This window comes from Panthera pardus, unplaced genomic scaffold, assembly GCF_024362965.1.
Source record: "Panthera pardus isolate Hobbes unplaced genomic scaffold, ASM2436296v1 HiC_scaffold_10, whole genome shotgun sequence".
NCBI lineage: Eukaryota > Metazoa > Chordata > Mammalia > Carnivora > Felidae > Panthera > Panthera pardus.
The window spans coordinates 65,929,656-65,948,864 of record NW_026526655.1 but is presented as its reverse complement, the minus strand read 5'-3'; the positions used below and the strand labels follow the sequence as shown (position 1 = coordinate 65,948,864).

At 33.2% G+C, this 19,209-nt stretch overlaps 1 protein-coding gene across 1 annotated transcript in view; it reads right to left on the bottom strand.

The window, feature by feature from the left end:
- Nucleotides 1-1,335: 1,335 nt before the first annotated feature.
- The window catches only part of SCN7A (sodium voltage-gated channel alpha subunit 7), a 79,363-nt gene continuing 61,489 nt past the window's right edge, over nucleotides 1,336-19,209 (bottom strand). Inside the window, exons 19-26 of the mRNA XM_053908035.1 lie at nucleotides 17,645-17,818; nucleotides 15,533-15,640; nucleotides 11,370-11,648; nucleotides 10,479-10,532; nucleotides 9,558-9,695; nucleotides 7,923-8,027; nucleotides 7,110-7,380; nucleotides 1,336-4,504 (exon numbers count right to left, since the gene is read on the bottom strand). Coding sequence (XP_053764010.1) covers nucleotides 3,438-4,504; nucleotides 7,110-7,380; nucleotides 7,923-8,027; nucleotides 9,558-9,695; nucleotides 10,479-10,532; nucleotides 11,370-11,648; nucleotides 15,533-15,640; nucleotides 17,645-17,818 — 2,196 coding nt within the window. The 3' untranslated portion in view covers nucleotides 1,336-3,437. The remainder of the gene's footprint in view (nucleotides 4,505-7,109; nucleotides 7,381-7,922; nucleotides 8,028-9,557; nucleotides 9,696-10,478; nucleotides 10,533-11,369; nucleotides 11,649-15,532; nucleotides 15,641-17,644; nucleotides 17,819-19,209) is intronic.

The window sequence follows — 19,209 nt, the reverse complement described above, 5'->3', positions numbered from 1 at the left end:
AAAAGAACCAAAGGACAAAATAAAGCCTGTCTGGCAAGGGATCAGGATGCCCAGATAATTCTCTTCCAATGTTCTATCCAGATTCAGATTTTGAATCAGCACAGAGCCTGACGTGGGGCTTGAACTCACAAACCACGAGATCATGACCTGAGCTGAAGTCTGACACTCAACTGACTGAGCCACCCAGGCTCCCCAATGGACTCCTTTTCTTAAAGATGTCTGTGCTGATTACAGTTACCTTCTTCTCTGATTGATAAAATCTTTCTTTTTCATTAGGGGCCCACTTTACTAACTCATCTTTACTAAGTAAGAACCCACCATTATTTCCTGAATACATATTGCAATTTACAATAGTATAAAAATTACCATATATTATAATTAGCTGTGTAGTTATGCTTTCCCCTTCTAGTAAGTTCTCTAGTCTCATATTTGTCTTTGTATGTATGTACGTACATATGAATATCTATCTAGACTCTGGGCTTACCTCTAATATCTAGCATATAATAAATGTTGAATGAAAACACTTCTATAGTAGTTTTATCTCTTGTGTCTTTCATTTTTCCAGAGGTTGTCCCTTTACCACAGAAGAGAGAGAAGGTGAGAGAAAGAGAGAGAGAGATGGCAAGAGAGAGAGAGAGACCTTCTCTCTCTACAACAACTTAATTCATCTTAAACTTCTGTCTATAGCTAGGTCATTTATTATAAGACAGTTATTAACCATAGTGGTTACATATTAATGCTCAGAAACTAGACCTGGTTTGGGGTTCTGGCCTTGTCACTTACAAGTTCTGTGCCATACAGAAGCTCTTACAACCCTTCTAAGTCTATTTTGTTTATCTATAAAAAGAAAATTATTACTTAATGAGTTATTGTGAATGCTCAGTTCGTGCATGATAAATACTTAGCACAAGCTGGGCATAAAATAGTCTGCTCAATAAATGGTAGTAGCTATTTCCAGTATCTTTAAAATCATGTTAAAGTGCATTATATTTATTAAGGAAGCAGAAAGAAAAGTTTAAAGAAGCACACATTGATAAATCATAGCACACTAACCAATTTAATTTCAGCATTATCCTCCAAAAAGCAAATTCTAGTTAATACTGAGATATATCTGACTTATTTTATGACTTTGACAGGAGGAATGTCAATGTGTAAGGGTCTCTGCTAAGCTTACTAACATTTATTTTACAAATTTTTGTGAATCCAAAAGAAGCACAAGTTCTGCCAGTTTTAAATTTTGAACCTAAATGAATAAGCTTTAATGTTAGGCTCATTTTAAAAGTTGGTGTTATACACACTAGACAACCTGACTTACCAGAGAAAAAAAAAACAAAGTTTAGTGTGGTTAACATGTTGTATTTATTATTTTGTATATTATCTAAAAAGTAGAATATATTGTAAGACTTATTTAAAAAATAATTCTTTACACAATTTTTGGAAGGTTAGTAGCAAACATGGTTTACAAGTAAAAGATCTAATTTTCAAACCAAAATCAATTAATGGTCTTGCATTTACAGAAGCAAATTAAGATTCAGCTTAAATATCTGAAGCAGTTTTTACATAAAGCATTTCCAAGAAATGGAAAACTAAGAAATTTAGATAAAGCACCAGCTGTCACCATGTCACCAAGTAAATGCTAATTCCTCACTAGTCACCATCCGATGATGAAGAGCAGAGGACAAAGGGAAGGAACACTTCTAGAAAGAAAGAGAACCCTGAAATTACATTTACTTAGGGGTTCCTCCAAAGGCATCTTGGTCAAGTTAATACATTTCTGAGGAGCAGAAATAGATTATAAAGTTAAGGCTCAAGATCATGCATTCATAATAAAATACAATTACTGATATTTAAGTGATATTGAATGTCATACAACATATTTAAAGTTTGTCACTTACATCAACAATATGCATATTTTCTTTCTGAATCCTTTGGGATTTTGTGGGTACACTGTAATCAATCGTAATACAAATGGAACAAATATCAGAATCTTGAACTACATGGATATGAGTGGCTGCATTTTTATGATTATGTCAAAGACCAACTATTTGTGTCTATCTTTTAAAGATAATTTCAACTGTGAAAATTAATACTTAGGATTTTCAAGCTTTTCAAATATAAAAACATTTTACAGAATGTGTGATAAGATTAAAAACAGCAAAAAAAAAACTTGGAAAGATAAATGACAAAGTAAAAACTAATCTGCATACGCTAATGTTATACAACACCGCCAACAACAAACTTATACTTTAATCTATTCAAAGTCCTCACAGTTTCAGTGATTGCTGTCTTTCTCTAAGTTATAGAGAACCATAAAGTCAGTGAAAAGTATTTCAAAGTGGCCACAGTTCCCCAATTAAAGATCAAGACACTGCAAAAATCCTTAGACATAATGGTAACCCCGACTCTTCGAATTCATATTATGACTTTAATTTACCTGCTCTTACTACTCAATGTTGCATTATGGCTAAATGGTAAAAATACATCAGTGTTATGATAGATATGAATCTACTAACAGTTTCTATATTGTATCGTTTTAGTAAATGTATACTTTTTAAAAAAGCATAAATGAGAAAAAAATGAGAAAAATGTAGGCCATAACTATAGTTCCCTTTGCACTTCTTATTCTATGAATCCATTCTGTTGAAGAACTAGAGCTTAGGTAGAAGTAGCCAAAAAGATGAAAAACCAGGAATCCAAAAACAATTAAGCAATATTAATTCCTAGTACCAAAAGAAAGAAAGAAAGAAAGAGAGAAAGAAAGAAAGAAAGAAAGAAAGAAAGAAAGAAAGAAAGAAAGGAAACAAAAACAAAAACAAAAACAAAAACAAAAACAAAAACAAAAACCAAGGCTCCAGTTAACCAAAGTGGCTTGAATCAGCCCAAGACTATCTGTGGTTGATCTCAAAGGCACTTTCTAAGACCTGTCCTTTCTCTTCCCCAGTTGACATCTGTCTGGCAAGTTTATGATTTAACAGCTTGCAGCACTGTGTTTTTATTAACACTACCCGACATTAAGAAAGTACTTGTTTATTTGTAACTAAGTCCTCTTAATGATGATTTGAATCCCATCAAGTTAAAGTAGACATAAAGTATACAAGAAAGCTACTCATCTCTACCATCACCTCCTCAGTCCTCTAGATGAAACACACACCATAAAAGCCACATAGAGAAAACAAGCATTGGATTATCAAATGGCAAATTTAACCCATTTAACTCACTAAAGTGATTCTAAGAGCTTATCTTGGTTAGACTCAGTATACAAAGGTGAAAGTCAACTTGACATGGAGTCTTGTGAGCACAAGCTTAACTTCCATGGGTTGTAAACAATTGATTATTAAGTAAAATCTTTACTTCTCTGATCTTCATTTTTATTTCTGATTCAAACTTCTAACATTTTTAGAATATGTGAAAAAGGTGAAAAAAGGTGGCAAGTGGGATTAGATTTGGCTTTGAATAGTTAACTTTTCTTCAGCTTTGTCAAAATAAGCATTTTCTGTGGTAGCTTGAACTTCCTTGTCATCATCTATCATATGAATGTCTGATGTATTTTTGTCATTTTGCCTCAAGCGGTAATTTTTATAAGCACGCTGAATTATGGTTGCTGAGACTGCCTCTTGTTTTCGTTTCAGAGTAGTTGTAATTGGTTCATACATGATCTTAAAAGGGTTGGCTAATGCAAACCCTGATTCCATCTCTGAAATAACTTTCTCCATCCTCACATCTGTACCCATAACTCGTTTAGTTAAAGCAAGTAAGATGTCAAGGCAATGAATTCTGTCCCCAGCAGCCATGGGAAGATCCATGGCAACGAGCTGGCCCTTGTTTGGTTTTGCCATAAAAAGAGGAGGGTCAAGAGCAGCTGCAAGATCTGAAAGCTTGCTAGAGTCTATGTACTGGGTCCTATCAGGGTCAAACCTCTTCCATACCTGAAAGAATTTCTTAAAATCATCTTCACTTAATGTCTTGGCTTTTTTCTTAGAAGCAATATTTAAAAATTCCATGACAGCAATAATGTACATGTTTACAATGATCATCCATGATATGAAGATGTAACTAACAAAATAAATAATCCCAACAAAGGGATTACCACAATCTCCTCTAACCTGAGTCCCAGGGTTAATTTTATCAGGATCACAGTCTGACCATTTACTGTTGAAAATTGCATTAAGCATCCCATCCCAGCCAGCAAATATCGTAACTTGGAAAAGACAGAGCATACTGCTGCCAAAGGTTTCAAAGTTGGCCACATCATTAATTCCAAATTCCTTTTTAACATAGGCAAAATTGTACATCCCAAAGATGGCGTAGACGAACATGACCAGAAAGATGAGAAGACTGATGTTCAACAATGCTGGGAAAGATAGCATCAAAGGAAGCAGCAGGTCACGGAACACCTTTGGTCCTTTCCCAGGACGTAGGATGTGGATGATCCGTGAGAGTAGTATCAGTTGCACAACAGAAGGAGGCACAAGGTAGTATCCTACCATCAGAGGCAGAAATAGTCCTTGGTGTGGGAGAAGATAAAACAGGTAATAAAACTATTTAAATATGATTGTATTTAGAGGAATATAAATTATTTTACATTCCATTTTGTCTATATGTTAAGATCATTTTATTAATCCTTCCCATATAACAGAATATATTGAAAGTGGGGATTATCCAAATACTCATTGTGGCAATTTTCAGGGTATCTAGCAAAATTTGGAAGATAATTATTTGAATCATCATCTTATTATGCCATTATAGATCAACTAATTCTGGAATCACAGATGGCATGATTCCATAATACAAAATAGTAATCATATTCTTTTTTTTCTGATTGCAGTTGGATAAATAAATTTAGCTCAATCCAGCCTTTATTGGACATCTAGTATAAAGGTGTCAATGCAAAATGCAAAGATGAATGACCTGACTTCTGTCCTCAAAGACCTTATATTCTAGAGAGTAGAGGTAGACATTTAAAGTAATTATAATGCAAGGCAGAAAGACCTAGTTGATAAATATAATTACAAAAATGTCTGGCATTCAGTGATTCACAGATTATAATTTATTTATTTCATAAATAGTCTTTGGGTTCTTAGCGGCTTTAAACTGAATTAAATAAATGAGTCTTGGCCTAGAACTATTTTTGTAGCAGTTGTGGGTAGATGAGGGAGTGAGAGCTAGAACTATACAATTACAATTACCATAAAAGTATAGGGGATGTCCTCTGCAAGTACTGGAGAGACCGTGGTTCATTTTGAGTTGAGAAGATGGGGAGGGGAAAATTCCATGAAGTTTCTAAATGATATGGTATATTTGTTGAATCTGGAATGATCATGTCTCATATTTCTGTTCAACTTGATCACTGTCCATAACCTTCTCTCTGACATTCTACCTTATCTATACCTTCATTTCCACAGTGTATTAGTGAATCTTCTGCTCTGACTCAGATTTTCATTTTTCCTTACAATCTTCCAAATTCCTCCATTTTGCCAGAGGTATCCCCATTTATTTGTAGATAATTTTTTCTACATCCTCATCTTAGATTTTGTTCACCTCCTTTCTTATCTAAAATCTGACTCTATCTTGAAGACAGTATCTCCCTTGGAATGTTCTCAAGTGTAAAGAGCTCTTTCTTCCCCACTCCATATTTCTCAGAGTAGAAAAATGGAATGACCAAGCATCTTTCATTTTTTTCCAATGCGATTTCCAGATGCTTCAAGTCAATTTTATAAAGAAAAAAAAAAAGAAATTTCTGTCCTGACACATTGTGGATCATGCCAATGAACTATGATACTATTGCCGACCATTACTTGGTTCTATGATATTCCTCCCCCCTTATTCATATTCATTGGAGACTTTAGTAGTTGGCTCACTGTCACCCTTTCCACCCCAACACTTACCATCCACAATTCATTGAAAGGCCAGTCTCTCGGTCTTTGACTTTCTTAACTGTAATCTCCATCACTTTACTTTAGTCACATGCAGCTATAGCTACATTCTGGACCCAGGATATTTCACCTTCTGAGATTTCATATTCAAACAGCTTTCTCTCTGACTGTGATTTCCTCTCCTTTGAGATAGCTGATTCAGTAGCTCTGACTTTAATCCCAAAGGCCCCTTCTTGCCTTTCTTTCAAGCTTCTTGTACCTGTCTATCAATAGTTGAACTGCTTCTATTACCAAATGAATAAGCTGAATTTTCTGGAATCACAATTGATAAAAATAGTTTGTTTACCTTTTCACTAGTAACTGACTGTATAGAATAGTGCTTGACACAATAAATATCTAAATATTGTCTCTCATGGAGCTTATATTCCAGTACGTATCTTATGGGGAGGCAGACAAGAAACAAACTTTTCCCTGCTTAAAACATTTTTATCCTAGAATCTTTACTTGTCTACCCCTATTCAATATGTCTCTATTTAGATTTTGCTTCATCCAGGAAGTTTGACCTCTGACCTCTACTTATTGATAGGTACTCCCCTTTCTTGTGCTGCTGTAACACCACGTGCTTCTTTCTTTATCATAACCTTAATAGCACAACATTAAATATGTACTGTTTAATCATCTGAATCCCTTACTACATTGTAAACTGTGTGCCTACAGGGATTATGCCTTCCTTATTTACTACTGAATTCTTTGGGTATAGCATAATATCTATTCAAATATAATTGTTAAATAAAAGACTGAGATCCCCAAAGTAAGAGAAAACTGGTGACAAATTCATTAAAGCCTAACACTCTAGTATTGTGAAAGTTGTAAACAGTTTTGGAAATTAAAAAAAAAAATAGGGAACTTGAAAGGTTATATCATGTTAAGACATAAAGCTCCTTCTAGACACATCCTAGAAAAATAATGTATGTGATATACTGAAGGGGTAATTAAGCATTTACCTGGTAACCTCTTAAGTGAAGTCTATGTATTAATTCAACAAGTATTTTTTAGTATCTTATAGCTGTCATGTGTACATGTATGAATGTAAAAATACAAGCCATTGCTATTGGAATAAAAAGGGTCTCTATCTGTTTTGCCTACTAAAAGACTATATCTTGGGACATATTTAGTATAAGAACTTGCCTGAATTAGTATTACTATAAAAGAAAAACTAACTAAACAAACTCTTACCTGTAACAGAGAAAATAACTACCATAAAATCAAAAATGTTCCATCCCATGGTGAAATAGTTACAACGAAAAGAGATGAACTTCAGTACACATTCTCCCGTGTATACCATAACAAGAAATAAGGTAATCCAGTAGAGAGCAGTGTCCATTTCTGAACTCTGTTCATCACTTTGTATCATAATGGTCATTGCTTGGAAACAGATAAGAACCATAATGAAGACATTAAAAACTTGGCTTGTTACCAAGTCAAACATGAATCTTTGGAACTTGTTCTGTGTATAAAAAAAAAAAAAAAAGGTGGGTGTAATAGCCTTATTAGTAGGATATATACATACACATATAGTCTTTACATTTATAATTTACCTCCTAGCATAAACAGGAAAATAAGTGAGTACCTAAGTTTTTGTCAAACTAGAATTCTAATGTATAGTCAAAACAAACAAAAAGATCATCAAAACCTTGTTAAGGAACATATTTTTAAATTTTGTCAAAAGCATTTGTGGAGAATTTAACATTTTTTAAAATGTTTATTTATTTTTGAAAGAGAAAGAGAGAGAGAGAGAGAGACAGAGCATCAGCGGGGGAGGGGCAGGGAGAGAAACAGAAACCGAAGCAGGCACAGAGCCCCACCTGAGGCTTGAACCCATGAACCACAAGATCATGACCTGAACCAAAGTCAGACACTTAACCGACTGAGCCACCCAGGCACCCTGCATTTGTGAAGAATTTTAAAAACACATATTCATTTTAAAAAGAGAATGTATGAAATAAACTTTTTACGAAGCTTCGAAAACAAATCTAGATGTTTTCTTACTCTTGGGCGACGTATTGTTTTTTGAGAGTCCTCATGCAACAGCCCCCTCAGTGCATGGTATTGTCTCTTCTGTTTCACTGTTATAAAGATATTTGAGCCTCCCTGGTAAAGAAATGAAAGAAAAAGATATTAAAATCACATGAATCTAAATTTCACCTTTTGTCAATATACATTTTGGAAAGCTTGGTAATTACTGATTTAACCTTTTATAAAGGTCTTAAAGGCAATGAACTAAATCACATTTAACCATGTCTGATTTCTGCACACAAATCCATACCAAGCACATGTAGAATATATGGTAATGACTGATATCAATGATCTTTTGGTGCACTTTCCTGTGGGTAGTCTACTCTTTTTTAACTTTTCAGTCTACTGAGGCCTACCTCATGTTAAGCAGAGACAAAGGAGAAACAGTGGGGGATAAAGGGAAAGGTTTATCAAGAAAAACTGAACTCAAAAGCTAAGGAAAAATTGGTTTGTATCTTCTAATAACAGGAAAAAAATATAATTGGGCGTTTATGTGTTTTTATAAGTTCATATATTAATTTACTAAATAATACTTTCAAAAGATATTTTTTATACTATTAATCCAACAGCACTTTGTGCTTACTTCTTCATAGTACCTTTTAGAGCTTTTCATCTTTTTGTTCCTAGTACTAAGTATCTTATACAAAATATATAAAGTGAATAAGAGGTAAATGGTTAGTGTGTTAATCTAGAAATTAGGGATTGTTACTGCCCTAAGTCAGGACTTAGTTACTTAAATTTGATAGGGGTCACCGGTTTGAAGCCCAGGAGCAAATCCTGGAATGTTATCCCACTGGATTGATCCCAAGAAGCTGAAGCTTCCAGTCAAATGGATATTTGATCATTGATCTTCTAATCCCATTTGATTAGTGGAGGCTGAAAGCAGTTTATCAGATGCTGCACATGACTAAACTTTGATGACATGGCTGAAAACAGAATTTCAAAATTAGACTATTCTTTTGATTTTTTAGAAGGCTTTCCTATACCTCTAGAAAGTAGGTCTCTGTGGTTAAAATAAGCAGATTTAAATGACTTTTGAGGTCTTTGCATTTGCAGAAGCCTTGAAGGCCTTTGTGTGGAGGTGGGATCAAATGGGTTTTTCAATTCTGTCTCTGAATTGTCCCTTACTGATTTCAAGCACTGCTATTTAGGACATGGGGTTAGGATTTAGGATACCCCCTACTTCTAGCAGAAAAAGCTACTGCACTGACAAAGATGTCTATGCTAGATATGACTCTGAAGGCTTTGAACATATCAGAGAGTAAAAGAGTGTAGCTTATTTTTCTTGAACTTCTTCACCTATTTGTGCAGATGTACCACAATATTACTTGTTGGTCAGCATGTCATTATTTACAAACATATATATATATAGAAACACCTGCAATTTTTAACCTTTTAACTTGTTTGTTTATATTTCAATATATAAAACAATGTAAAGATGAACATTTTAGCAATATTTATCAATATGCAGGAACATCAAATTTTTTTAATAGATAAGCACCAAATAAAAATTACATTAAGCTGAATCCAAAACCAATTATTTGAAGCAGGACACTCTTATAAATGTGTTTTCTCAGGTATTAATGAACAAAGAATATTTATACTTATCTTTATTTTATGCTTGTTGAAATTAGCAATAATAACACCGATCAGCATACTCAAAGGAAGAAATAATCCAATAACAATAAAGCTGATAAAGTAATAAGACATGTAGATGTTGTCTTCAAAATTAGGTTGCTTATTTACCTAAAAGTTAAGTTAAAAAATAATCAAAATAAGACAGGGCATAGTGGATTTTTAGGGCAGTGAAAATATTCTGTATGATATTGTAATGATAGTTACATGTCAGTCATTACACAATTGTTCAAACCCATATAATGTACAACACCAAGTGAACCCTCAAGTAAACTCTGGACTTTGGGAGATTATGATCTGTCAATGTAGGTTCATCCGGGGTAAAAATGTACCATTCTGGTAAGTGATATCAATAATAGGCTATGCATGTGTGGGGTCAAGTGGGTATAGGGGAAATCTCTGCTTTCCTCTCAATTTTGTTGTAAACCTAAAACTGCTCTAAAAAGTAAAGTCTTTAAAAATAAAAATAAATCAAGTAGTGAAAAATAAGCAAAATATTGATACTAACGCTTTAAAACATAAGATTTATAAAACAATTTACAACAGGAAGATCCAACAATTCTACAGAAGTAATATTTTTTCTTTGCTCGTTAGTGAAAGGATATCATTGCTTTGTTTATTTGGATTTTAAAATTTATTGCATTAGTTTAACCACTGTTATGAAGTCTGATAATCCTTCAAATGGGCTTATTGGGGTTCAACCACTGTACATAATCCTGGAAGGATTTCGTTTTCTGTGAAATGTTCAATTTGAAATGTATTTAATTTCTGTCTACTATAAGCATTCACTCTGATCATGTTATCTATTCTATTACTGTTGGTACCCTCTTCTTGAATTGCAAAAATAACTTTTCTTGAATTTTAACAATGGCCGTAAGATTATATTATACTTACACCAGTAGAATCAACTGCTGAATTCATAATGGTGATCCATCCATTAAATGTTGCCTGTAAAAATGGCATGTATTTAATTCTTATGGAAATCTTAAGCTTTGTTTCAAATAAAAAGTGAAACTCAGTTTGTTATTAATACAGTAAAACATTTGATTACTAAGGCTGACCACATTTCAATATACCCTGTAATTGAGACCTTTATCATTTTCATTGTTGCATTTCTATTATCTGTTAACAACTATTTAACAACTATTTATTTTTACTTAGCTTAATTGTAGTAGTTTTACTGTAGTTGATAACAAAATGTTGTAAGATAGTATAAATAGAAAGAGAGAGAGAGAGAGAGAGAGAGAGAGAGAGAGAGAGGTAGATAGATAAATGATAAATAAATACACATTGCCCAAGTGTCATTGTTAGTGGTAACTGCTATTTATGTGCTTTTCTATTGGGGTGGTAAGACAAGAATGAATGATTTATCTCCTCACTTCTGTTAGATGGTGGGTGACTGAGTAGCCATTCCTCATAGCACTGAGTAGAAACAAAACAGTAGTAACTTTAGTTGTACCAAAAATTGTGACCCTATTACCTTACCAGTGATGGTGGAAATAGGTTTGGCCAGTACCTGCCATCTCCCCCGTCAGTCCTACCTTCATCTTCACTTCCTTCTCCCAGGAAAGCAGGGTCTGCATTTCACTTTCATCTTTCCAAATGAGCCTAGTGTAGTATGTTGCATAACATGTATTTTAAATAATTGCTAAAATATGTTATAACCAACTCTAGTAATCATTCACATTTTGTCCATTCACATTTGTCCACATTATGCCCACCTATAATATGCACGGACATCTAAAAACACTGATAAAAAGTAAAAAACATCAAAAGTGAACTTACTACTTGAAGCAGTGAAAGGAAACCATTTCCAACATTATCAAAGTTCAGTTTTGCATTCTCCCATTGCATGGATTCATTAAACACAAGGCTTTCACACTGACTCTTATTCATGACTTCAGATATAGGAAACCTTTCTCCACTTGTTGGGTCAATGCATTCATAGAACGTGCCAGCAAATAAGTACACTCCTATGATGCTAAAAGCCAGCCAGATCATTAAGCAGACCAGAAACACATTCAAAGCAGGTAAAGTTGTTTTTATCAAAGCTCTCACAACCACCTGGCATATAAAAAACAAACAGGTAAACTTTAGGTAAGAAATGTGAAATCACTTTAGTTGAACTGGAAATACTAAATGTAATGTCATATTGAAATAACAAAAACAGGTCATCTCTAAAGATTCAATAGGCCAGCATGCCAGTATTTGAATTACCTAAATTATAAATTTCAATTAAAAATATACATTAAAAATATACAAAAAAAATGTGAGATAGTCTCAAAATAGTTGTACTAAAAAAATCATGAAAAAGCAACTGCGTTGATTAGTAAAATAATTATTTCACTGATTTAACACATTTATCAGCTTCCTGTATTGGGCCAGAAAAGGGCAAGACAACTGAACTTGTGTGTATGTATGTGTACATATTATCTAGAAAGCATATAAAATGAGAAAGAAAGGCCTAGATCTAAGTCTGGGTGATTCTAACTTTAGGGAGGATTAACCTACAAAGCAGACACTGAAGTGGCAGGGGAAATACAAGGAGGACCAAGAGACTGTAGATCAATGAAATAAAGGCAAGAGACTATTTCAAGAAACACTGAATGGGCCTCTGCACCCTGCAGAGTCACAAACCTCCTCACTGTACCACTCTATGTCACTGGTGAGCCACTCCAGAGCAGGTAGTTTGGGAAATAAATCAACCACTTGAATTTGATTAATAGTAATAGTCTGGAATCACCATCTCCATTTCCTCAACTCCCTTCTCTCTTGAATATTATAATCAGATTTTTTCTTATCACTCCACTATAGCTGTTATGGCAAATGTAAAGCATTTCCTATAACCAACAGAAATATTCATTCTTGGTACATATCTTTCCTTTAGCATTTACACTTTTGATTCGTTTCTACCAACCTCATCTCTCTCTCTCTCTCTCTCTCTCTCTCTCTTTTTGTGAAGACCACTGATTCTCTTTTCTACCATTCTAACCTTCCCTTCCCTTAGCCATTACTGGATACATACCCTTTTTGTTGTACTTTTTTGCTGATATCCCTCAGTTTTCTGGACTTGAATAAATATTTTAACTTTTAATTGTGCTTTCAGTAACACTTTATTCCTAAAACTAAGTCACAGATCCTTTGTTGGCATTTTGGATATTTTGAGAAGTCCATTGATGACTCTAATGAAAAAAAATGCTATCCCTATCAGAAAATACACTTATGTAAGAATAAAAGTAGTAGATACTGTTGATACAAATATTTCAGTAGTAAGAGTACCCAGCCCCTGGAGTTTATTAAATACATAAAACACTAATTTTGTAATCATGTGGCTTCCTTATATATTCAATGGTATGTTTTCAGAACTCATTCAACTACAGAACTTCCAGAGGTTGAGATGAAGCTTAAAGATCTGGATCTGCAATAGAGCAGAATAGAGCCCAGAAATAAACCCATGATGACATGGTCAATTAATCTACAACAAAGGAAGAAAGAATATACGGTGGGAAAAGACAGTCTTCAATAAATGGTGCTGGGAAAACTGAGCAGCCACATGCAGAAGAATGAATTTGGACCACGTTTTTATACCATGCACAAAAATAAACTCACAATGGATTAAAGACCTGATTATGAGTCCTGAAGCCATAAAAATCCTAGAAAAAACTATAGGTAGTAATCTCTTTGTTGTTAGCCTTAACAACATTTTCTCTTCATTTTCTGTCTCTTCAGACAAAGAAAACAAAGGCAAAAATAAACTATTACACAAAAAAAACTTTTGCACAGTGAAGGAAACCATCAACAAAATGAACAGGCAGACTCCTGAATATGAGAGAATATTTGCAAATGATATATCTGATAAAGGGTTAGTTAATATACAAAATATATAAAGAACTTCTACATCTTAACATAAAAAAACCCATAAGCAATCCAATTAAAAAATTGGACCTCAATAGCCAAAGACATTCAGAAGGCTAACATATGAAAAGAGACTCAACATCACTAATCATTGGGGTAATGCAAATGGAAACCACAATGGATACCACCTTACACCTGGCAGAATGGCTAGTATCAAAATGATAAGAAATAACAAGTGCTGGTGAAGATGTGGGGTGGGGAAACCCTTATTCACTGTTGGTGGGAATGTAAATTTCTGTAGCAACTATAGAAAATTGTATGGAGGTTCCTCAAAAAATTAAAAATAGAAATAGTACATAATTCAATAATTCTACTTCTGGATATTTACCCAAAGAAAATGAAAACACTAATATGAAAGTATATATGCATTTCTGTGCTTACTGCTGCATTGTTTACAATAACCAAGATATGGAAGCAACCTAAGTATCTATGAACAGATGAATGGATAAAGAAGATGCTGTATATATAAACAATGGGCTATTACTCAGCCATAAAAATGAATGAGATCTTGCTATTAGCAACCACATGGATGGGCTTTGAGAGTATTGTGCTAAAAGAAATAAGTCAGACAGAGAAAGACAGATACCATATGGTTTCACCTATATGTGGAATTTAAAAATAAAACAAGTGAACAAACAAAACCAAACAGAACAGACTCATCTATACAGGAAACAAACTAGTGGTTATCAGAGTGGAGAGGGGTTGGCAGTGGGTGGAGGGGATTAAGAGGTACAAACTTCCAGTTATAGTAAGAATATTTCTTCTCCAACACCAGCAATGCATTTAGGCAATAGGTTGATCAGGACTAATTCCTGTTATAACGAGTTGATCACAGATTCATATGAATTATAAAAATATTACTATCAGTCATGTACTTACATATATATTAAAATATAATTAATGTACTTAATACATGTATTTATGTATGCATATGTGTATATATAAATATCATATAAAGATTATGCTATTAAAATTTCTGAAACATATATTTTGGTTTAAAATACTTTAAATTACTTATATTTCTATTTGTTTATAATAATCATCTATAATTATCTAAATTTTGAGATTAAAACAAGTATCCATGTTTTTGCCAAGTGAAAAGATCTTAAGTGTTATGGTTTATTAATATATGGCAGTTTTAATGTAATATATAATATATGAACTATAAGAAAAATACACATCAAACATAAATAATTTTCTTACTGGATCCTACCTACACTGAATATGTGATATTCTGTAATATTATTCAAGTAGGCAGATTAATGATAAATAATCTATATAAATAAAAAAATCAAGAAAACAGATGTATGGTTATGAAATAAAAGATAAAACTAGACTTTTTTTCCCATTTCTGCACATAGCTGATGACTGTATTTTACATAATTATACTATTTGTGGTGGCCATAAACTGTTTGCTCCATTAGGTCGAGCCATTTGGGGTGGGTTTCCATTGTAGGCACAAAAGATTGAACACTGGTTGTTTTATGTGGCTTTACCTGTTAGCTTCCCTTACATTGTTCAAAAGAGGTTTAATGTGACGGTGAGGGAGAGATGACAAGAATTCATAATTTGTGATGCGTGACTTGAAAACATTAATTTATTTTAAAATTCAAACTTTTATTCAGTATAATTGCTTAGCGTGTACGATATTCCTATATTTTAAGCATCTAGGTGATCCAAGTTTCATTTTGTCAGTTATATTTTTAACATTGAGATAGTTGTATCAATACTCATAGACACCCAAGTGGGCTACAATAGTACTAGTTTTTAAAATTTTATATTATTTCTCTCAACTATTAGGGTTTTTTTTTCTTATCTTTATGATTTTTCATATCTTATGAGCAGGAAAGTCCTAAAATCTTAATAAGCATAACTCATATACCTTTCTTCTATATTTGTAAATTGTGGAATATAAGGTTTTTGCATTAGTATTGTTAAAGATGCAAATGAGAAGATTATAAAATTTTTAATTTATAGAAATTTATTAATCCTAAATAAAAACCTACATATTAGTTTAGACACTTTTTTCTTACCTTCATTCTTTCAAATTGAGATAGAACTCTGAGCGCCCGGAGGAATTTAACAGAAGTTAGTGGTTTGAATTCTTCCCGAGATTTGCCTATTAAGCTAAGACAAAACACCTAAATATATTTAAGAAAAAAAAGAGTGAATAGGGTTTATTTTAACTTTAATCAAAACAATCTGCAAAATAAACTTTTCACTTATTTAAAAATGATAAACAGTCAAAGCTTCCCAAGAAATATGCAAAGATGTAAAATATATTTCAATATATCTTAACAATGACTTAAACAAAAGTATAAGAAAATAACCTTGTGTTAAAGTTACTTTAAAAAAGATAAAGATAAAACAAAAACATTTTCTGGTAGTAGGAATATATATATTATTGAAATAAAAAAATTTGTATATTTGACATTCTTTATGATCAAGGGTTAATATTTACATCCATTTTTTGTTTGAAATTAGATTAATAATCAGTTTCATGATTATTTTCCATACAGTAATAGTATATCATGTATTCATAAAAACAAAATTTGAAATATATTTACATGTGAATTCATATATAAATATGGTTAACACAATATACAAAATAGTATTTCAGAGAAGAGGCATCAAAGAGTATATGAACATTGTTAAGTTTAAGTACAAATTATAAAAATGTATACAAAGATACCAAGGTGATTTCTTAAAGTAAACATATGCATAAAGATCATTCAGGGTTAATAAATGTTAACAGAGATTGAGCAAGGTGATAGAGTTACAACTAACTTTTATAGTACCTTCATATTTTATGTATTTTCAAGCAACATAAATGAAAAATTTGTTCTTTTTTATCCTATACTAAGAGATGGCCTTAAAGTGAGCTTTGGAGTAAACATATGATTTATGTAAGTGTCACGGGTTGTGTACACCTAAAAATAATGACTAGGAAACAGGAAAGTGGGTTCCAGATATAGTGTGATTTTTGTTGGAGGAGAAGGTTAATTTGCAATAATTTATTTAGAAGACAGAGATCAGATACTGTAAGTCATTATTTATACAGTGAGAAGCTTCAGTCAATCATTGCTTATAGAATAGGAACCATTTGTTCATTCAACAAAAATTACTGAGTACCTACTATGATACATGAGTTGTTCTGAGCATTAGGGATAAGAAGAGAACCACATTGGGAAAGCATTTCTTCCCCCAAAGAGCTAACCTTTCAAAGGGGAAGACAAACAATCACAATGAATAAACAATGAATATCAATTAATATATAATATTAATAGGTGCTATAGAGATGAAGAGTGCAGAGAAAGGAAAAAGGAGCATTGTAGTAGTTGCAGTTTTAAATACGGTAGTGGGGAAAGACCCAATTTCTGCACTCTTATTTGAGTAGACATAAATGAGGTGAGCCAGCAAAAGTTCCAGGTGGAAGGAAAAATAACTGCAAAGGCACTAAGATGGAAGGAATCTCAGCATATGGGAGATCTTCAGGAAGGTCAGTGCAGGTGGAGCAGTCTATAAATTGGGATAATGGAAACGGAAAGTAATAGGAGACAAGACCGATCATGTAGAAACTTGTAGGCTTTGATGGCAGAGAATGTAGCTTTTTACTCGGAGCGACATGAGATGCTTATTGGAGAGTTTCAAGAAGAAAAGAGACCTGGACTGACTTCTGTTTTACAGCAGTAAAATGTATGTGGTTGCTATGTGGAGCTTAGAAGGAAGGTGTGTAGTGGCAGGGGCAGGGATCTGCACTGGAAATCCAACTGAGAATCTTCAGTAGCTTGGATCACAGTGCTAATGGTGAAGGTTATGGTAAGTCGTCTGTTTTGAACATATGATTTAAACATCAAGCCAACAGAATTTAAATATTTCAGGATGTCTATCCCATTAGTAGTGGGTTCATACGTGGTCATTAGAATAATCTAGGGGTGAAATGTTGAACTTTAAAATTTTTAGGTTGAGAGGAAAAGGACAAATGTTAAGTATTACAAATGAAGAAATAGGGGATTTTGGTGACTAAAAACGTACAAAGAGAGGAAAAAGGTAGATATAAGTAAAGGAAAGAGTTAAGAGAGAGTAAGAGTAAAGAAGAAAAAAATTGAATAATAGTCTTTAACATTTTTCTTTGAAATACGTACAATGACAACCATGAAGTCTAGCTTATACCAGCTATCAGTGAAATAGGCTTTAAAACCATATGCCATCCACTTTAGAAGCATTTCCAGAATGAAGATGTAAGTGAAGATCATGTCAGCATATTCTAATAAGATTTTAATAGTCTTTCTCTGATCGATATATATATCTTCAAAAGCCTGTGGGTAAAACATTTGAGGATTAGTGTACATGTAATTTTTTAAAAAATCTTTTGGCATAGAGCGGAATGAAATGCTATCTCTAGCAAACAGATCGTGAGCAAAGTCATAGGTTGTAGTTTCACGGGCTGGTTCACTTGGTTTGGATTTATTCACATAATCCATAAGTAACATTTTCTGATCCTATGTCTATAGCAGACATCAGTAATTGGTCCCAGAATTTCTTATAGAGACTGAATTTGGCACCACAGTGATCCAGAATTCTTCTCATGAATCAGTTAATCAAACTTAATATAAGAGGCAAAAACCTTTGCTCACATCTAACTGGTTCTTATCTCTAATTCCATGTAGCCAATTTGCAGATATGTGGCACTTACTAAGAGAGTAGAAATTCTTTTAAATATGTCTTCAGGAAAAATAAGGTAAAAACAGAGATGGAGGCAAAGCATAAGAGACTCTTAAATATGGAGAACTGAGGGTTGCTGGAGGGGAGGTGGGGAGGATGGGCTAAATGGGTGATGGGCATTAAGGAGGGCACTTGCTGGGATGAGCACTGGTGTTATATGTAAGTGATGAGTCACTGGGTTCTACTCTTGAAACCAGTACTACACTGTATGCTAATTAACTTGAATGTAAATAAATATATTTTCTTAAAAATTATAAAGTTGCTATAGAACATAAAAACACGCCAAATAATGTAAAGATATGCCATTTTGCCTAGATGGAAGACTCAATATTATAAAAATATTATGTCTGTATAAATTAATGTGTAATTTCAGTGTGGCCCCAATAAAACATCTAATAGATTTTTTTTAAATAATGAAAAAGATAAACGTGTCTTCAGATATCCATACTGCTGTTACAAGAAAAAGTCACACAGCTTGCTCTGCTGCAGAAATAATCAGGTAAACCAGTGGAAACACATGAATATGAAATAAAACTATAATCATTTCTCCAAAGCTTCTCAGATTAATAGGTCAACCTTTACTTTACTGTAGAGGATACAAAGTCTGATAATGTCACTGAAAGCAATTTCATAGTGTTTTTATCTCAGCACTGAAAAAAGGCAATAAAGTACCAACAAAGTCAGGAAGGCTTGTATTAAAGTGCATTCAAGGTCAAAAAGTAAACAAAGATCGGGGCACCTGAGTCGTTCAGTCAGTTAAGCATCAGACTTCACCTCATGTCATGATCTCACGGTTTGTGAGAAAATGTTACTTTTATTTAACATTAGATTTATAAGAATCACACCATTATTAACATAGGATTACTTTAATCCTTGTTTACTTTTTTAATGTTTATTTATTTTTCAGAGAGAGAGAGAGAACAGAATGGGAAAGGGGGAGGGGCAGAAAGAGAGGGAAACACAGAATCTGAAGCAGATTCTAGCC